The 14,631-nt window shown below is 52.2% G+C and overlaps 1 protein-coding gene across 1 annotated transcript in view; it reads left to right on the forward strand.

Annotated features, from left to right (window-relative positions):
* ASTN2 (astrotactin 2) overlaps positions 1-14,631 on the forward strand; it is a 354,822-nt gene that overhangs the window by 86,076 nt on the left and 254,115 nt on the right. The window contains exon 3 of the mRNA XM_040606571.1: positions 6,098-6,482. Within this exon, the coding sequence (XP_040462505.1) occupies positions 6,098-6,482 (385 nt within the window). The remainder of the gene's footprint in view (positions 1-6,097; positions 6,483-14,631) is intronic.

The following is a 14,631-nucleotide window of genomic DNA, read 5'->3' on the forward strand; positions in this document are numbered from 1 at the left end:
GTTGTCACATCCTTTCTGCCGACGAGGCTGTGTAAGGATTGAGCAGGCTTGGTTGGGTCTGTGCCCACAGGAGCATCTCCTGAGACAGGACTCGGCGCCTTCCTGAGCTCTAGGTGCTACTGCTCTATTTCTGTCCATGAGCCCTGATTTCCTCTTGTCGATGTGACTGCTTCTTGCAAAGCCTGTTTCCCAAAGCCCTGTTTCTTTTCCGTCCTCTCCCTCCTTGTGTGCATTCGGTTGGCTCCCATAACCTTCCTTGCCCTTGCGTGCCATGTGCGTTAGTGGACAGAGTGATCCAGGGTCTCTTTGCTCTGCCTGAAGGGATGCTGGTATTTCTGGGACCTCATCTGCCTTTTTAGACTCTGATGCAATGGGCCAGTGTGTATGGACATGGAGAGGCAGGCAGAGGTGCTGTGGGTGCAGAGACCTTGGTTTTTGCAGGAGACAGCCAAACCTCTCCTGTTATGGGGCAGACAGCTGGAGGCTGGTGTTATCCCTGCTCTAGGCAAGTGCACGCTGTAACATCGTTTCCCCAGCCCTGCTTTTTCTTTTAAAACCGGAGGGATTGTGTGCCATCTGTGGTTATGTCCTGTCCTTCAGGAGGGCGAGGAAGCGGCAGGGTGCAGAGGAGGTCATGATAAACGGCCATGCGCAGGGAAGTGAAGACTCCAAGAGATGTCTGCAGAGATCAGCCTTATTTTTCATCGTTAATGATCTGAAAGGAGGTGCAAACAGCATGTTAATTAAAATTTGCAGAAGAAACGTTTAAATCGAGAGGTGCAGCAATAAGGCAAAGGAGTCCTAGGGAGAAGCTGGTGTGGTGCAGAGGTTTGATTTGAGAAGGGAAGAAGCGGACTCTATGAGACCCAGTATGTTAAATGTGGTATTTTTCTTCCAAAGTCACCCTGAGCACAGCTCAGTTGGGGTGTGGGTGTTCTGGCACGGGGTCTGGCCTGGCAAAGGGACCTACTGGCAGAGCCAGGAGGGAGAGGATGGACAGACCTGGGGCTGCTCACCGGCCAGCTTGGGCACCAGTGGGTGTCTTTGAGTTTGGCTGCAACAGAGGGTTCAGCCGAGGGGACAGATTGCCAATTAACAGCCACTGCTATATTGGCTAACAAGGATGAACCCAGCTCCGCTTCTGGTTGTGGTTTGCGCTGGGATGTGGCTGTGGAGGGTCTGTGCTCCAAGCCTCTGCCTGGTGAAACGGCATTTATAGGGTCTCTGTGCTGCTGTTGGCCATTGCTTTTAGTTAAATCAATTAGAAATCTGTTAGCTCAAATTACAGCGTGGGTAAAACCTAATGCAAATGTTTGCTACACCTACTTATTGAGCGCTGCCTTATTATAGCCCTTGGCAATGGCAGGAACGAGCGAGGAGAGGTTTGTGTACCGAGCTGTGGAGGTCTGAGGTTTGGTCTGTGCTGGTGGCATCTTCCTCTCTGGTGTGGCAATAGGTGGACGTGCCTTACCTGCCCGCTTGTGTCCAGGGTCTGGTGATGCTTTTTGTGCCTGGGTTGACCTGGGAGGGGATGAAATGCTTGAAAGAGAGGTAGGATGTTATAGAGCTGAAATGTGAGTAAGAAAAAATTGAGAGTGTGGAAGACCAGAAGAGAGTGTGGGGTCATCTGCTGTGCCTTCCAGTGCTCAAGTGCCCTCCCAGGGCACAAAGACCCCCTGAAGCCTTTATTTCTCACTTGAAATAAAACATAACATTTCTAAAAGCATCCAGGTTTGATTTAAAAAAAAAAAAAAATAAATGACAGTGATGGATAATCCATTACAACCCTTGGTAAATTGTTCTAGTGTTTAATTACCTTCACAGCCGAAAAGGAAAGAAGTAGTACACAATGTGAAGAGCTCTGAGGATTGCATGGTTATTTCTGAGACCTGTTTGTGTACTGTGGTTCACCTGCTGGGATGATGTAGGGCAGCGTGACGTCCCGGCACTCTGACCGCATAGGGTGCGATGGGTGCTTTGTGCGGGGTTTGTGTGGGGCAGAGCCCGGCTGTCCTGGGGACTGTCCTTGGAGTGGTGGCCCTGGGCTGCGAGAGCCCTGTTCCACCCAGCAGCAGGAAGGTAGCAATGGGGCTGGTTGTCAGCACAATGTGGGACAATAACTGGTTTTGGATGTTATGTGGGAGCAGTAGTGGCTTCAAAGTTGGAAAAGAAATGGGGATATTTTTTTACCCCAGGGCAAAACCTGGTGTCAGTGTTCAGAGGAGGCAGCAGAAGTGGTTCAGGTCAGCACCAGGCTGAACGTTGGGCTTTTTTGCACCGCTTTTGCTTTGACCTGGAGAAGGGATGCTTTGGTGTAACAGGTCTCCCTAGCCTAAACCATGCTCTCCTCCAGCCTGGGACCTCAGCCCACTCTGGCGTGGCGGCTGGCAGACCAGCAGGGCTTGCTTTGGTAACGCCTGGGCTGTGTTGCTGCAGTTGTGCTGTGTTTGACTGTAAAGCTGCAGGGCTGGAGGCTCCGACGGGGAGCCACGCCACGTCCACCCCGCTACGGGGACCAGAACTGGCCAGGCAGAGTCTGTTGAGACTCAGAGACCAGGCTGGAGCCTGTTGCAGGGAAGTGTGTCCAGACCCCAGACGAGCAGCAGCAGCAGTCCCTCGTCTTTCACCGCTTTGGTAGGGAAGGGGGATGGCTTGCATTTGAAGAAGCACGTGCATCCTCTTGCTGCTCAGAAATTGCTCAGCATCTCAGATAGATGCCCAAACAGTGACCACCCTCCAGGTCAGCAGCTTGGCAGCCTTCATCATTTATATGAGCGCCCAATCTCTTGGGCTTTGAGGTGGCTTCTTCCATGAATGTTCCTTCTGTGCTTCAAATAAGTCCCAGCCTTGCTGCTCTCCAGCTTCGGCTGAGGTTTGCTCCAGTGCTACGAGCCTTGCCGTTCTGCACACGCATGGGTTGTCCCGACCAGCCCTCTTCTCACTCCTCCTCTTCCTCTTCCCCCTCCTCCCATGTCCTCCGCTCTCCTGTGGGTCTCAGCAACCCCCTGGTGCCCAGCAGCTCCCACTTGGCCGGCGCAGGGCACGCGGGAGCACGGCGGGAAGGACATTACGTGGGAGAATATGCATGTTCACAGCTCAGAGGATTAAAGGCCCGTGTTCTTATCACTGCAGAACAGAGTATTATAAATCCAGCCTTAGAATACCAAATCCCCGCGCGGCCCGGCCATTGTTTGGGAATATTAAAAAGCTCGGAGACAGAAATAATCAGTTTCCGAATGACACGTTGTCAAATAAAACATTTCTCATATTATCCCTTCCTTCCCCTTTCTCTCTCCCGCTCCCTCAGTTGGATAATTTAACATGAAAAATAGATTAAAATGAGGCTGGCTCGAATGCCTCCTAAGTTGGACTTTTTTTTTTTTTTCCTTTCCTTTTTTTTTTTTTTTTTCCCCTTCCCTTTTCCCAGGAAGCTCTCCGGGCATGTGCAGCCTGGTTAAACAAGCAGCTGCTAGCACGGGGTCAGGGACAAAAGGAGCATGTCAAAACTGAGCTGGCTGCTGTGGGCCCATGAGTGCTCCCCCGGGGGGCTGGCACGGGCACCCCCAGCCTTTCCCAGGCAGAGGGGGACGTTGCCTCCATATCTGACAGAACAATGCTTTCTGGCTCATCCCCAAAGGATGTGGGAGCCACAGCCGAGCTGGGCTGGGAGCCCTCAGCTTTCTGGAGCCAACCCTGTTGTTTCCGAGCTGGGGGGGGGGGGGGGGGGAAATGGCACACTAATAACATCTGTGCCTTTATGCCTTTTGGTAATTTTTCCTAAGCAGCGAGATCTTTAATTTAATGTGCTAACAGGTTTATCTGCTCCGGGCTGTTTCACGGGGGCTGATGCAAGGTGAGCCCAGCCAGGCAGATACACGGCCCCAGCACTGCCGCAGGTGCCCGGACCGTTTCCTTGGGTCCAGATGGCAAAGCAGCTCCTCAGGCAAGGCTTTATTGGTCACCCTGACTGTTTCTGAGCATCTGGGTTGTCTCCAGTTGTGCTTTTCAAGGGAGGACTCTGTGCCTGTGGGTACAGAGTGTTCTGTCCTGCAGCCACTTTGCAGTTGCAGAAAGCAGCCATACAGAAGTGACATCCAGCCAGGCAGCTTGGGTGCTTGATGGTGAAGCCTTGGAGAAGGATTTTCCCAGTAGTCCTGTCCACCAGTGTTGTTTTGAAACCCTTCTGTAATATCAGAGCCCTTGCTTTGCTGGCTGTGCTGTCTGGTTTGTTGTGTTGAAGTTTGTGACCCTGCTGTGTCCCTGTCACTGGGCCTCCCTTTCACAGGGTCTGGTGTGCTGTGGTTTTTCTCCTGCGAACTGGGTTTCCAAGGAAATGTCCCCAGTTTGATGCCAGGGAGCGTGGGTGGCTCATGCCAGGCAGCTCCTGTGATGCTCCGGGGTCTCTGTGAATCAGGTGCTGTGCAGACCTGAGGAGATGCCTGTCTGCTCCTCCAGGCTGGGGTGTCCATGCTGTTACTTGCTTGTGAGCATGGAAGGCCGCGAAGGGTCCTCATCCCACTGGACTGATCCTTTAAGTGCTCTGGTACTTCAGGGCATGAACCCAGACTGCTCACCTAGCCTTGCCCTTCTCCCTCGCAGAGATCCCTGAGCATCTCCTGGACACTACAACACCTTTCCTGCATGTTACCTAAACTGGAGAAATCAAGCTGAGCAATGTCCTCCTGAATCCCCAAGCCCTGCTCCTGTTTGTAGCAATTAGTGGGGAGAGGAGGTGGTCCTGATGTGGGAGAGGCTGGGCTGGGCTCCTGTCTGCAGGAGGTTGTGGTGCCAGGGTGAAGCATCCAGGGAAGCGTCTCTCCTCCTTCTGAGGCTTCTCCCCCGTGTAGCTCATCCTGTGAGCTGCAGTTCTTGATGCCACCTCTTTACAGCTGATATTGTTTAAGAGTCAGACCCACGCTCCGGGTACAGCACGGTGTTTTGTATCTAATGCGGAGGAAATATTTGTATGTGTCTGCTTCGCCTTTGCATGCTTTGTAAAGTTCTGGGCTGTGGCATCCCCTGTGCCAGAGAAACGCCTGCCCTGCCCTGGCTGTTCCACGTCACGCTGCAAAGCCCCGATTGCTCATGCTGCTCCTGATTTACATGCCCTGCTTTTCTTGTCTGCCATGGGATAAAATTGCTCCGATGCTGTGGAGATTAAGAGGCTGGTAACTGGCATGTGCACAGCTCCTGCCTGCATGGAGCTGAGCAACTGGCGGAATTTAACATCCAGAGCAGCCAGAGGCAGGGCTGATGCCCTTTCAACTTCCTAGCCCAGCTCCCTTGGGAGAGGAGGCTACTTCCATGGGTGTAGAGCTATTTAGGAAGTTTATTATTTTGGTTAAAAAAAAAATAATATAATGGTAACGTAGCTGGGAGTTGTATTGAATAAAATTTGGAGGTGGGGAAGAGGAGAGCTTTGCAGAGAGGGGTCTTGGTCTGGAATATGCTGTGCTGTGCCCCCAGGTTTGCAGCTGACGTCTCACTGAAACCATAGGCAAATCACAACCAGAAATGATGGAGCTGGGCTGACTGTGCCCTGGGGAGCGGCAGTTGCGCGGTGCCATTTGTTGCACCGTTGTTTGTGTGAAACGTTGTGTCTGCTGAAGCTTTACTGCTCCCATGTCGGTGGCTGGGTTGTTTTAATGAAGTTTTTTCTCTTAAGTGGTGGGATGTGATTGCCACCTCTGTCATGTCCCGGTGCAGGGTGGGAGCGGGTGTGTACCCACCTCAGGCCCCTCTGCGTGTGGGTGAGGATGGCTGGGGGGACCCAAGGGATAAGTGATAAGAACAAAGTCCCTGGGAGAGTGGGCAGAGCTGAGCTAGGGGTGTCACTGTGCCATCCCTGGCTAAAGGCCACCTCTGACACCTTGCTCCACCTGCCAGTGATGTCCTGTTCTGGAGGTGGCTTCCCCACGTATCCACCTGTATGTGTGCGTGGGGTGTTGCTGAAAGGATGCTCTGAGGGTGGAAGAGGAGAGGGTCCATGGACAGTGGCTGCAGCATCTCCTGACGCATCACCGCACCTTCTGCATCTCCTGACCCATCCCTGTGCCCTGTACCTCTCCTGACCCATGCCCTTTGCTCTCCTCTGCAGGGCGGGCTGATCGCACTGCTCCTGCTTCTCTTGGTCTTCATGGTGGCTCTGTACGCCCAACGGCGCTGGCACAAGCGCCGCCGCATCCCGCAGAAGAGTGCCAGCACGGAGGCCACTCACGAGATCCACTATATCCCCTCGGTGCTGCTGGGCCCCCAGGCCCGCGAGAGCTTCCGCAACTCGCGCCTCCAGGCCCACAACTCGGTCATCGGGGTGCCCATCCGTGAGACCCCCATCCTGGATGACTATGAGGATGATGAGGAGGAGGAGACACCGCGACGGGCAGAACCCAGCACCAGGGAGGATGAGTTTGGCAGCCAGGTGACGCGGACGCTGGAGAGCCTGGGCCGGGGCGGGGAGGAGAAGCCCGACTACGAAAAGAAAGGTTTGTGGCTTTTCTGTCTCCTCTTTTACTGTCCGCATCTCCTGCCAGCATGTCTGTCCTGTGTGGTGTCACCTAGAGAGGATTGCTCATCCATATACAGCCCCTGTGGCTGGTGCTTGGCTCTCCAGGCTTTGTTCCTCAGCTGTCTACAAGGTTCTTTGCAGACCTTGTTCTAGAGCTGCCCTTCCTGAGAGAGGTATCACCTCTGGATGGTACTGGGGAAACTGAGGCACAGTAGCTGTGAGCTCTCGGCTGTCATTGCCAGCCCCAAAGACCAGGACCCCATGTCTCACAGCACTCCCTGACTGCTTTGCTGGTGGCTTGGGTGCCATAGAAGCGTGAGCTGTGCGCTTGGGAGCTGCACGGAGATGGGGACGCATAGGATTTGACCCGTCTCCTTTGTGAGCATCTTCTTCCAAAACCAGCCTCCTGTTCCCAGCATGAGCCTGCCTGGTGTGATGAGATGGGAAGCTGATGGCTCTGCTTTCGAGCTGGGTGGTATATCTGGTCCTAGCAATGGCAGGGACCACTGTGAAACTCCCGGTGCGTTAGGGGATGCCTGGCTGGGGGAGCAGAGCTGGCATTTCCCCACGGAGGGGAGATGCTTTTTTTGCCACGGGCTTGTGCAGCACCGTGCACGGGGCAGCATGGAGGAGGCATCCCTGCTGCTCTAGCAGTGCTGGAACTCCTCTCTTCTCAACAGGATGGGAATGCTAGGATTCATCCCAACGTCTTGCCGTGGGTGAGTGCTAGCACATGGGTATCAATCAGGCTGGTCTTTACTTTCTAGGTGGCAGAAATGTTCATTGCCTTGCTGTTGAGTAGGGCATCAGTTCTAGCGAGGCAGCGTGTTGGTGTGCTGGGGCTCTGCCAGCCTGCTGAGCCTTGATGCTCCTCAGAGAGCTGCTCCATAAAGCAGTGCTTTCCGCTAGCAGCAAAACATCCCCTGTGCTTTATTCTCTGAGCAATCAGACAAACGATCCTGTAGTCACCCGCAAACAAAGTCATCAGGGCTGTAGATTTGAGACAAGCACATAGAAGCCCCGTCTGGAGCTGTACGTGGCAGATTAGAAGATTCTCATTGTGGGCAGAAGCACGGAGCTGAATCCATGTGGATCCGACGGATGGACACAGATGTCGAATGTGAACCATTTCCCACCTATAGTGTTTGGTATGGCAGGTAGAGTGCTATATAGCATCTGTAGGTCAGATTAGAAAGAAGCCTGTATAATTCCATAAGTGTGGGTTCTGGATGCTTGTAAGGTGTAATACTGGACAACACCGCTCTTCTGAGGTATAAATCTTCTGCTGGCAGCTGCAGGGAGCAGGGCAGCGAGAGCTGGGCTGGCGTGCCCCATTCCTGAGTAGGCAAGGTGCTGCAGATGCTTTGTGCCTTCCCTGAGTGTGCTGGGCTGGGATTTGGAGGAGCTCTGGTCCTTTTGGGGTTCTTCCTCCCCAGAGCTCTGCCCAGCTCGGGAAGAAAATAGTGTTTGGGGGGTCCCTCTGGGTAAAGCATTCCAAAACGGGCACAGCGGATAGCCAAAGGTTGGGCGCAGCAGGACAGATGGGCAGGGTCCTCTGCGGTCACGGTGTCCGGGATGGCACTGTCGCTGGCTGTAGCGGCATGCAGGAGCAGAGGGTGTGCGTACGGACAGGGCTCGCAGCGCTCCTGCAAGCTGAGCAGCTGGGGAGGCACCTTACCTGTGTCAGCCCGTACGGCTTCTGCTGGGAGAGACCGAGAGACAAAACCATGGGTGACAGATTCTGGTGGTGTCTCTTAATGCAGTACTGGAAGGCACCCAGGAGCTCTAGGAGGTGGTCAGTGCGAGAGCCTATATAAAGCAGTCCAGACTGGCTGCTCTTTATTTCATTCTCTGAACTGCAAATAAAACCCGTGCTGCTAAACCATGTTGTTCTGCACTTGGAGAACCGTCCCTGAGGGGGCCGGGCAGGGTCTGTGCATGGGGATGGAGGGACGGCAGGCTGCACGGGTACAACTGTGTGACTCGGAGGGATATTTCTCCCGCATGGAGAAGAGCAGCGCTTTCCCCAGAGTGTTTTGGCTAATGCATACTTGATTGCTTGCATTTTTAGTCTGTCTCTCAGAAGCTGCAACACCCACCTCTGCTTATTGAGCTGTTGTTAGAAGCCATTTAATGTTGTTCACCTGCAATGAACAGTAAAATACATTTGAATAAACAAAAGCCAAGTACATTAGTGCTAATTGCCGAGTGACTCTGGAAGGAGTGAGGAAGGGATGCTCCAGCTCACTCTGTGCAGGGAAGGGGCTCTTGGGGTGACCTGGACCATCCCTCCCTTCTTCCCGTGAGCCTGTGGGCTTCCCGTAAAGACTGAGTGGTCCCTGTTGGAGCACCCGTGGTGGTGGAGCTAGAGGACAGGGATGGGGACAGACTCTTCTTGGCTCTGCAGAGGAGACTGCGGCTCTGAGTGACGGAGCCAGGGAGAGCACAGATGATGCATTGTCTCTGGAAAGCAGGTCCCTGCACTTGTGATGATCCTAAGTGGTGGCTGAGGTTGTGTTTCTTCCATCCTTAAGATGCTTTTTACTCTTTCTTCTTTTAAACAAGGTTATTATGATGGTGATGGTTTGCTAACAAACACTGAGGTGCCCAGGGGTCAATCTGCCATCCTTGAGTGCTGATCTGAGCATCCCTGTTGGCATTCCCCTTTGTGTATGGCTGGCTGTTACCAGCCTGTGGTGTTAAGAGATGTTTCCCCAAGCCTCTGCTCGATGAGAATGAACAAATGAAAGCCTTCATATATCGTAACTGAGGTACCTTTTTTATTCTTTCATATTCTCTTCTTTGTTTTGCTTTTCTATAAATTATTTAGAGTTGTGTGAGTGGGGGAGACAGCAGTAACTGCATTTCAGTCCTCTTCAAAACATAATAGTAAACAAGATCTAGGGCAGAATATTAAACTATCCAAGGGCTTCAGGAGTTGGCAATAAAGAACTACTTTTATTGACTGAGAAATCCCCCCAAGCCAGGGCTGCAAGCTGCCTGCAGGGCCAGGGCTACTCTGGGCTGTGAGATGTGTTCACAAATGCTCCGACCAGTTCAGCACATGATGCCGCCGGGCTCTGCAGCTTGGATGGAGGCAGGTTTGTGCCTTGCCTAGTCTGATCCTTCCAAACAATGCCAGTTCACTGTGTGTTTCCTTCCAGACGGGCTTTGCTCCAGGAGTCGCCCTATGGTATGTGCTAGTTACTCCTCTGCTGAAGCTAGTCGGAGCCTGGATTGTCAAGGATGAGGTGGATGTAGTTCAGATCTAGGATTTCTAGACTAGAAAGATAATATAAATGCTGTGGGCTTTGCACTCTGACCTGATCTGCATATGCATGGCAATGCAGTGATTCAGGACGCGGTGGATGTGCTGTGCACACAGGCGCTTCGACCTGCCCGAGCAGCAGATGCAGCTGGGATTCCCCTGGGGATGCAGCAGGTGGGGTGGAGAAACTGCAGTTGGTGTGAGCAGACACTGCCTACCTGGAGATCCCCAGGGACTGGAAATCAGTTCTGCTTGGGCATGGTTTTAGAGGTGCATTGAGGATGGATGCATCAAGGTGAACGCAGCTGGAGCTTGGCCCTAGCTCGAGGACAGGATCAGCCTTTCCCCTGGTGTCCGGCTGCGTGGCTGGAGCCGCCAGGTTTCAGCATGAACACCAGAGCTGGGTGAGAAGCTGTGCCCACATCCCAGGGAGTCCGTCAGCACCCAAAGGAGCAGCTCTCCTTGCTGCTCTTGCAGCGTAACATTGTGATAAGACAGCTGGGACTTGTCAGCAGGCTCCAAAAAGTATCATCACTGGGGCTGTCACTAGAGGCTCTTTCAAGTGTCACTTCCCAACAGTAATTACCAGGGATGGCAAATCCGAGGAAGATGGAGCATTTCGGCTCACCCTCCACCTGCCTGCGCTGCTTGCTTTCCCCCACGTGCCGGGCAGTGATTGATTTGCAGGTGCTGGGTTGTGCCGGCGGCGGGTGCTTTCTGTCACTGGGGATTTGTGCACCCTGCACTGTGTGGCTGTTGGGCTCAATTGCCATTTCCATGAGGAAGAGTGTAATTTTTTTATTCCCCATGTGGAGCTTCTGGATGTATCAGGTCAGGCAGGGAATTGCAGTGGATGACTCTGCTACATACAGCTCTGCAAAATGGGAGAGAAGTCCCAGCCCGGGTGGTCGAGCAGCACAAATGTTTTGCAAATGACAGGCGAGCCGAGCACAGATCAGCGAGCCAAACTTTCCTCCCAAGTCTCGGGCAGTGCTCTGCAGCGATGCAGGTGGGAGGGCTGCTCCTGCACAGTGCCGGAGCATCTGAAGTGAAGCTCAGCACAAAGAAAACATGGGAGCAATGTGCTGAATAATGACATCTAGCAACAAGCGCGTCTGAGTGATAAAGTTAATGAAATTACAGGTTCTGACCTGATACCAGGCTCTGCTGTGGGTAGATAAACAGCAGGGCAAAGATGAGATGTTTATTTCTCCCTAGCTGCAGTTGTAATCTGGATGCGCTATGCAGGGCCATTAACATTATTACTGTTATGCAAAATCATTTTTGACTTGGGGGAAAAAAAGAAAGAGCGAAAGAAAAATCCCCAACTCCCTAGAAAATGGAAAGCTGACAAAATTAGAATTGCAGCAGGAGCACAAACTGACCTGGTGACATTGCACAGAGCCCAGATGAATTTCGACAGAAGAAAAATCTGAGGCAGTTTAAGAAGAAAAGTAGTCCTTTTTTTATTATTAATATAATAAAATGAAATCGAGCAAGGAAGGAGGCAATAGCCAGACAGTCCTAATTAGCCGAAAGGATCCCTTTGTGCTGATGTGGAAAGGGGCCGTGCTGTCTCTTCGTGGTTTTGGGTTCTCTCTGGCAATTAGGAGGTCTCCAGCCTTTTTGTACCGTGTGTGTGTGGTGCCAAGTGGGGACTGCTGGTGTGGGGTGCAGTTTCTGGGGTCTTGGTCTTTGCCGGGAGACCTCCCGTGTCCAAACCCAGTCCCTGTGTGTACACAACATACTGCATTTAAGGGAATTTGGGTGAATTTGGGTGGTGTCACTGTCCTCAGTGCCTCTGTCCCTGCTTCTCTGGGTGGTTTCCAGTCCATGCTCCTGATGATTTCTGCTCTCCTGCCTTTCCCAAGCAGATGGCCTCGAGCTCCAGCCCCTGAGGAATTCCTAACTTGCTTTTGTCTTTTAATATACTTGGCTCTCGTCTTTACTGACAATTTCATCCTACAGTGGCAGGAGCCCTTTGCTTCTGTCCATCAAGTGCTGCTTGAGGGAGTCTGGCCCCCGGTCTACCGCAGACGGCACCGCTGCATCCCCAGATGGGATGTTGCTGGATGCAGGGAGGTGGGGTTAGTAAACGAAGGCAGATAGAAGTCCAGCAAGCCTGAATATGGGGTTACCCACAAGTTCCTCAATGAGAAGATTTTGCCAAACCAAATCTGCTACAGATTGGTGAGAAGCAGAACTTGTGCCTAGTGAAAACTGAGGAGAAAATAGATGTCAGACTTGATTGAAAATCGAGTATCTGCAATTCCAGTCCTCCAACAAAGGACCTACCTTTATTTTCTCAGTTTCTTTCATGTTCAAAAAAAGAACTTTCCAAGCGAGCCTTTGTGCTGGCTTCACAGACTCTGCAGTCTGGGTATGGCCTCCAAGTCTAGACAGGAGACAGGACTTATTACTGATGGTACCAATGATTAATACCGTAGGCATATCAAAGTTGTGGTTGTGCTGTCATCTTGAATTCATATCTCCTGGACTTCCTTCTCACCTGCTGTGTTAACTTAGGTAAACCTCTGAAGTTTCTCTTACTTAATCCATGGATGCTTTTCTCTGTAGTGGTAGTAAGAGGCTTTTGAGCATGCCTGAAAGATGGTCTGGCACCTCGAGTGAACCTGGAGATGTAGGTTCAGCTCTGCTCTGCCACTGGCTGCTTTGGTAACCCTGGTCATGTCACTTAATGGTCTAGTCCTCATCAGTGAGTTGGAGAGGGGAGTCAAGCCAGAGAGCAGACTGGGCAGCATGAGGAAATACTGAGAACCGCTAATGTAAGGGGTTGTGGTCCCAGCAGCCTCCCAGCCGGACTGATCTGATGATGTCTGGGATGTGCCGCCGTCTGCGAGAACTGCGGGAGAAGGGTTTGAGGCAGGGGAGACAAATGGCTTGTGTTTGAGATAACACAGAAAGGCAGGCAGGGGAAGGGTCCTGGTGATGAGGAGGGGGGCTTCTTATGCCACCCACCAACGCTGGAGCAGCTGATCTGGTGGCCACATCTCAGTCATCATCTTCACACCCAGTGAAGGCTCCTCTACGGGAGAGGTAAGGCAGTGCTCTGGCCCAAGGTCAGTGTCAGGGCTGGGGGAAGGGACGTTTGGGGGGCTGAGATGTGAGCGAGGAGGGCAGGTGGTTTAGCTGTGCCCTACAGCCGCTGTTCATTACAAGCATGCGAGCTCGGCAGTATTTTGGAGGTGAGATTTGAAGACAGGATGTGCGTCGGGGGCGATGCCCTCGTGATGGGCAGGGTGACAGTGTTGCCCTCCGTGATGGAGAAGGGAAAGCCCGTGGGCAACAGGAGGGAGGTGGCTGACCTGATGTTGCCATCTCTGAGGTGACAGCCCGGTGTCCCTGGGGGAAGGTGGGTGCCTGGCCGGGCTTGTGGCTGGCTGCCGGCAGGGAGATCCCCGCCGTGTTGGCGTGTGCCATCCTGGTGCCCACGCGGCCGTGCCAGGGCTTTGAGCCACTGTCTGCAGCTGCCGCTTGCTTGGGTAGGCAGATGTGGTGCCACCCTGAATCTGAGCATTAACCAGAGGCTTTCTGAGCCTTTAATAAATAAAATGATGGCTTAACATTTGCTGGGGCTGGAGGCTAAAATGGGACAGTGCGTCAGGCTGGCATCTGATGTGTCTTGGGGCTCTGTCTTCTTTCCAGTGACCTGATGGGATCACGACCCTCTTTGTACGTGATCAGCTTTTCCCAGCTCTAATCTCTGCCAACTCCTTGTGTAATTTACAGAGACCTTTGAAAATGTATATCCACGTAGCCTGCCAGTGGAAAGTGTTTTTGCAGTCCACTATTCCTGGCTGAAAAACCTGGCTGCAAATTTCAGCTTTGAAGAAATAATAAAAAAAAAAATAATAATAATAAAAAAAAATGAGGCCCAATAGGGTAGGAATTGAGTCCCAATTCGGGAAAGCATTTAAACACATGCTTAACTAGTATGTCTAGTTATTAGAGAAATTAGACCTTTTTTTTTTAAGTCCAACATGCTTAATTCCAACTGATTTGAGTGCATTAATGAAGAGAATAGGGTCCCCAGCTGCAGATGTTACAACAGATATGCCATGGGTCATTCCCTTTAGTTTTATGGTAATGCCAGCTCTAACTTTAATGTTGATTTGAAAGTGTCCGTACTTGCCAGGGCAAAGCTTTGCTTTCCAGAGGCATAAACACAATCATAATTAATATATTAATTGCTTTTCAAGCTCTAAATGGAAAGCTACCAGGCTGGAACTTTACATTTGTTTTGCTCATCCCATCACATTGAACTGATTGCCTCCATCCCAAATCTGTGTTGTCCTCACCAATGTGGGGGGAGGGATTGATGGTCTCCTGGCCCGGTGGTCCTGTGGGTCATGCTCCCCCTCCTGTACACCCCCAAGAAAGTGGCCTACAGCAGCATCATGGGTGCACAGGAGCATGCCCAGGAGGGCTCCCGGCAAAGGCCATGTCCCTCCTGTCTCCAGCAATGGCTCAGCAGGGATGGGGAAGCTCCCAGGGGTTGGTGGCCTCCCCTGATCCTGTGTCCCCTGGGCTGAGGGAAGTGCTATGTTGGCATGTGCTTAATGACTAATTAATGCTTAAACATCTCAGCCCAGCCAGGGCTCTTCCTGGCCCCCAGCGAGCGTTGCTGTTGAGGAAAGGCTGGCAGGCTGGGATTCCTGATGTGGTTTTCTTTCTCCCCTCTCTTTGCTATACCCTGCTTATGTTTTCATGAGACAGGAGGGAAAAAGCTGACGGAAAAGTGGCTTTTGATGGTGCTATAGGGAATGGAAGAGAAAAGGGGTGTTAATATACTGGTACTTTGTTGCGCATCCCAAAGGGATGGCAGTTTTGTGAAGTC

Source organism: Falco naumanni, chromosome 9, assembly GCF_017639655.2.
Source record: "Falco naumanni isolate bFalNau1 chromosome 9, bFalNau1.pat, whole genome shotgun sequence".
Classification (NCBI taxonomy): domain Eukaryota; kingdom Metazoa; phylum Chordata; class Aves; order Falconiformes; family Falconidae; genus Falco; species Falco naumanni.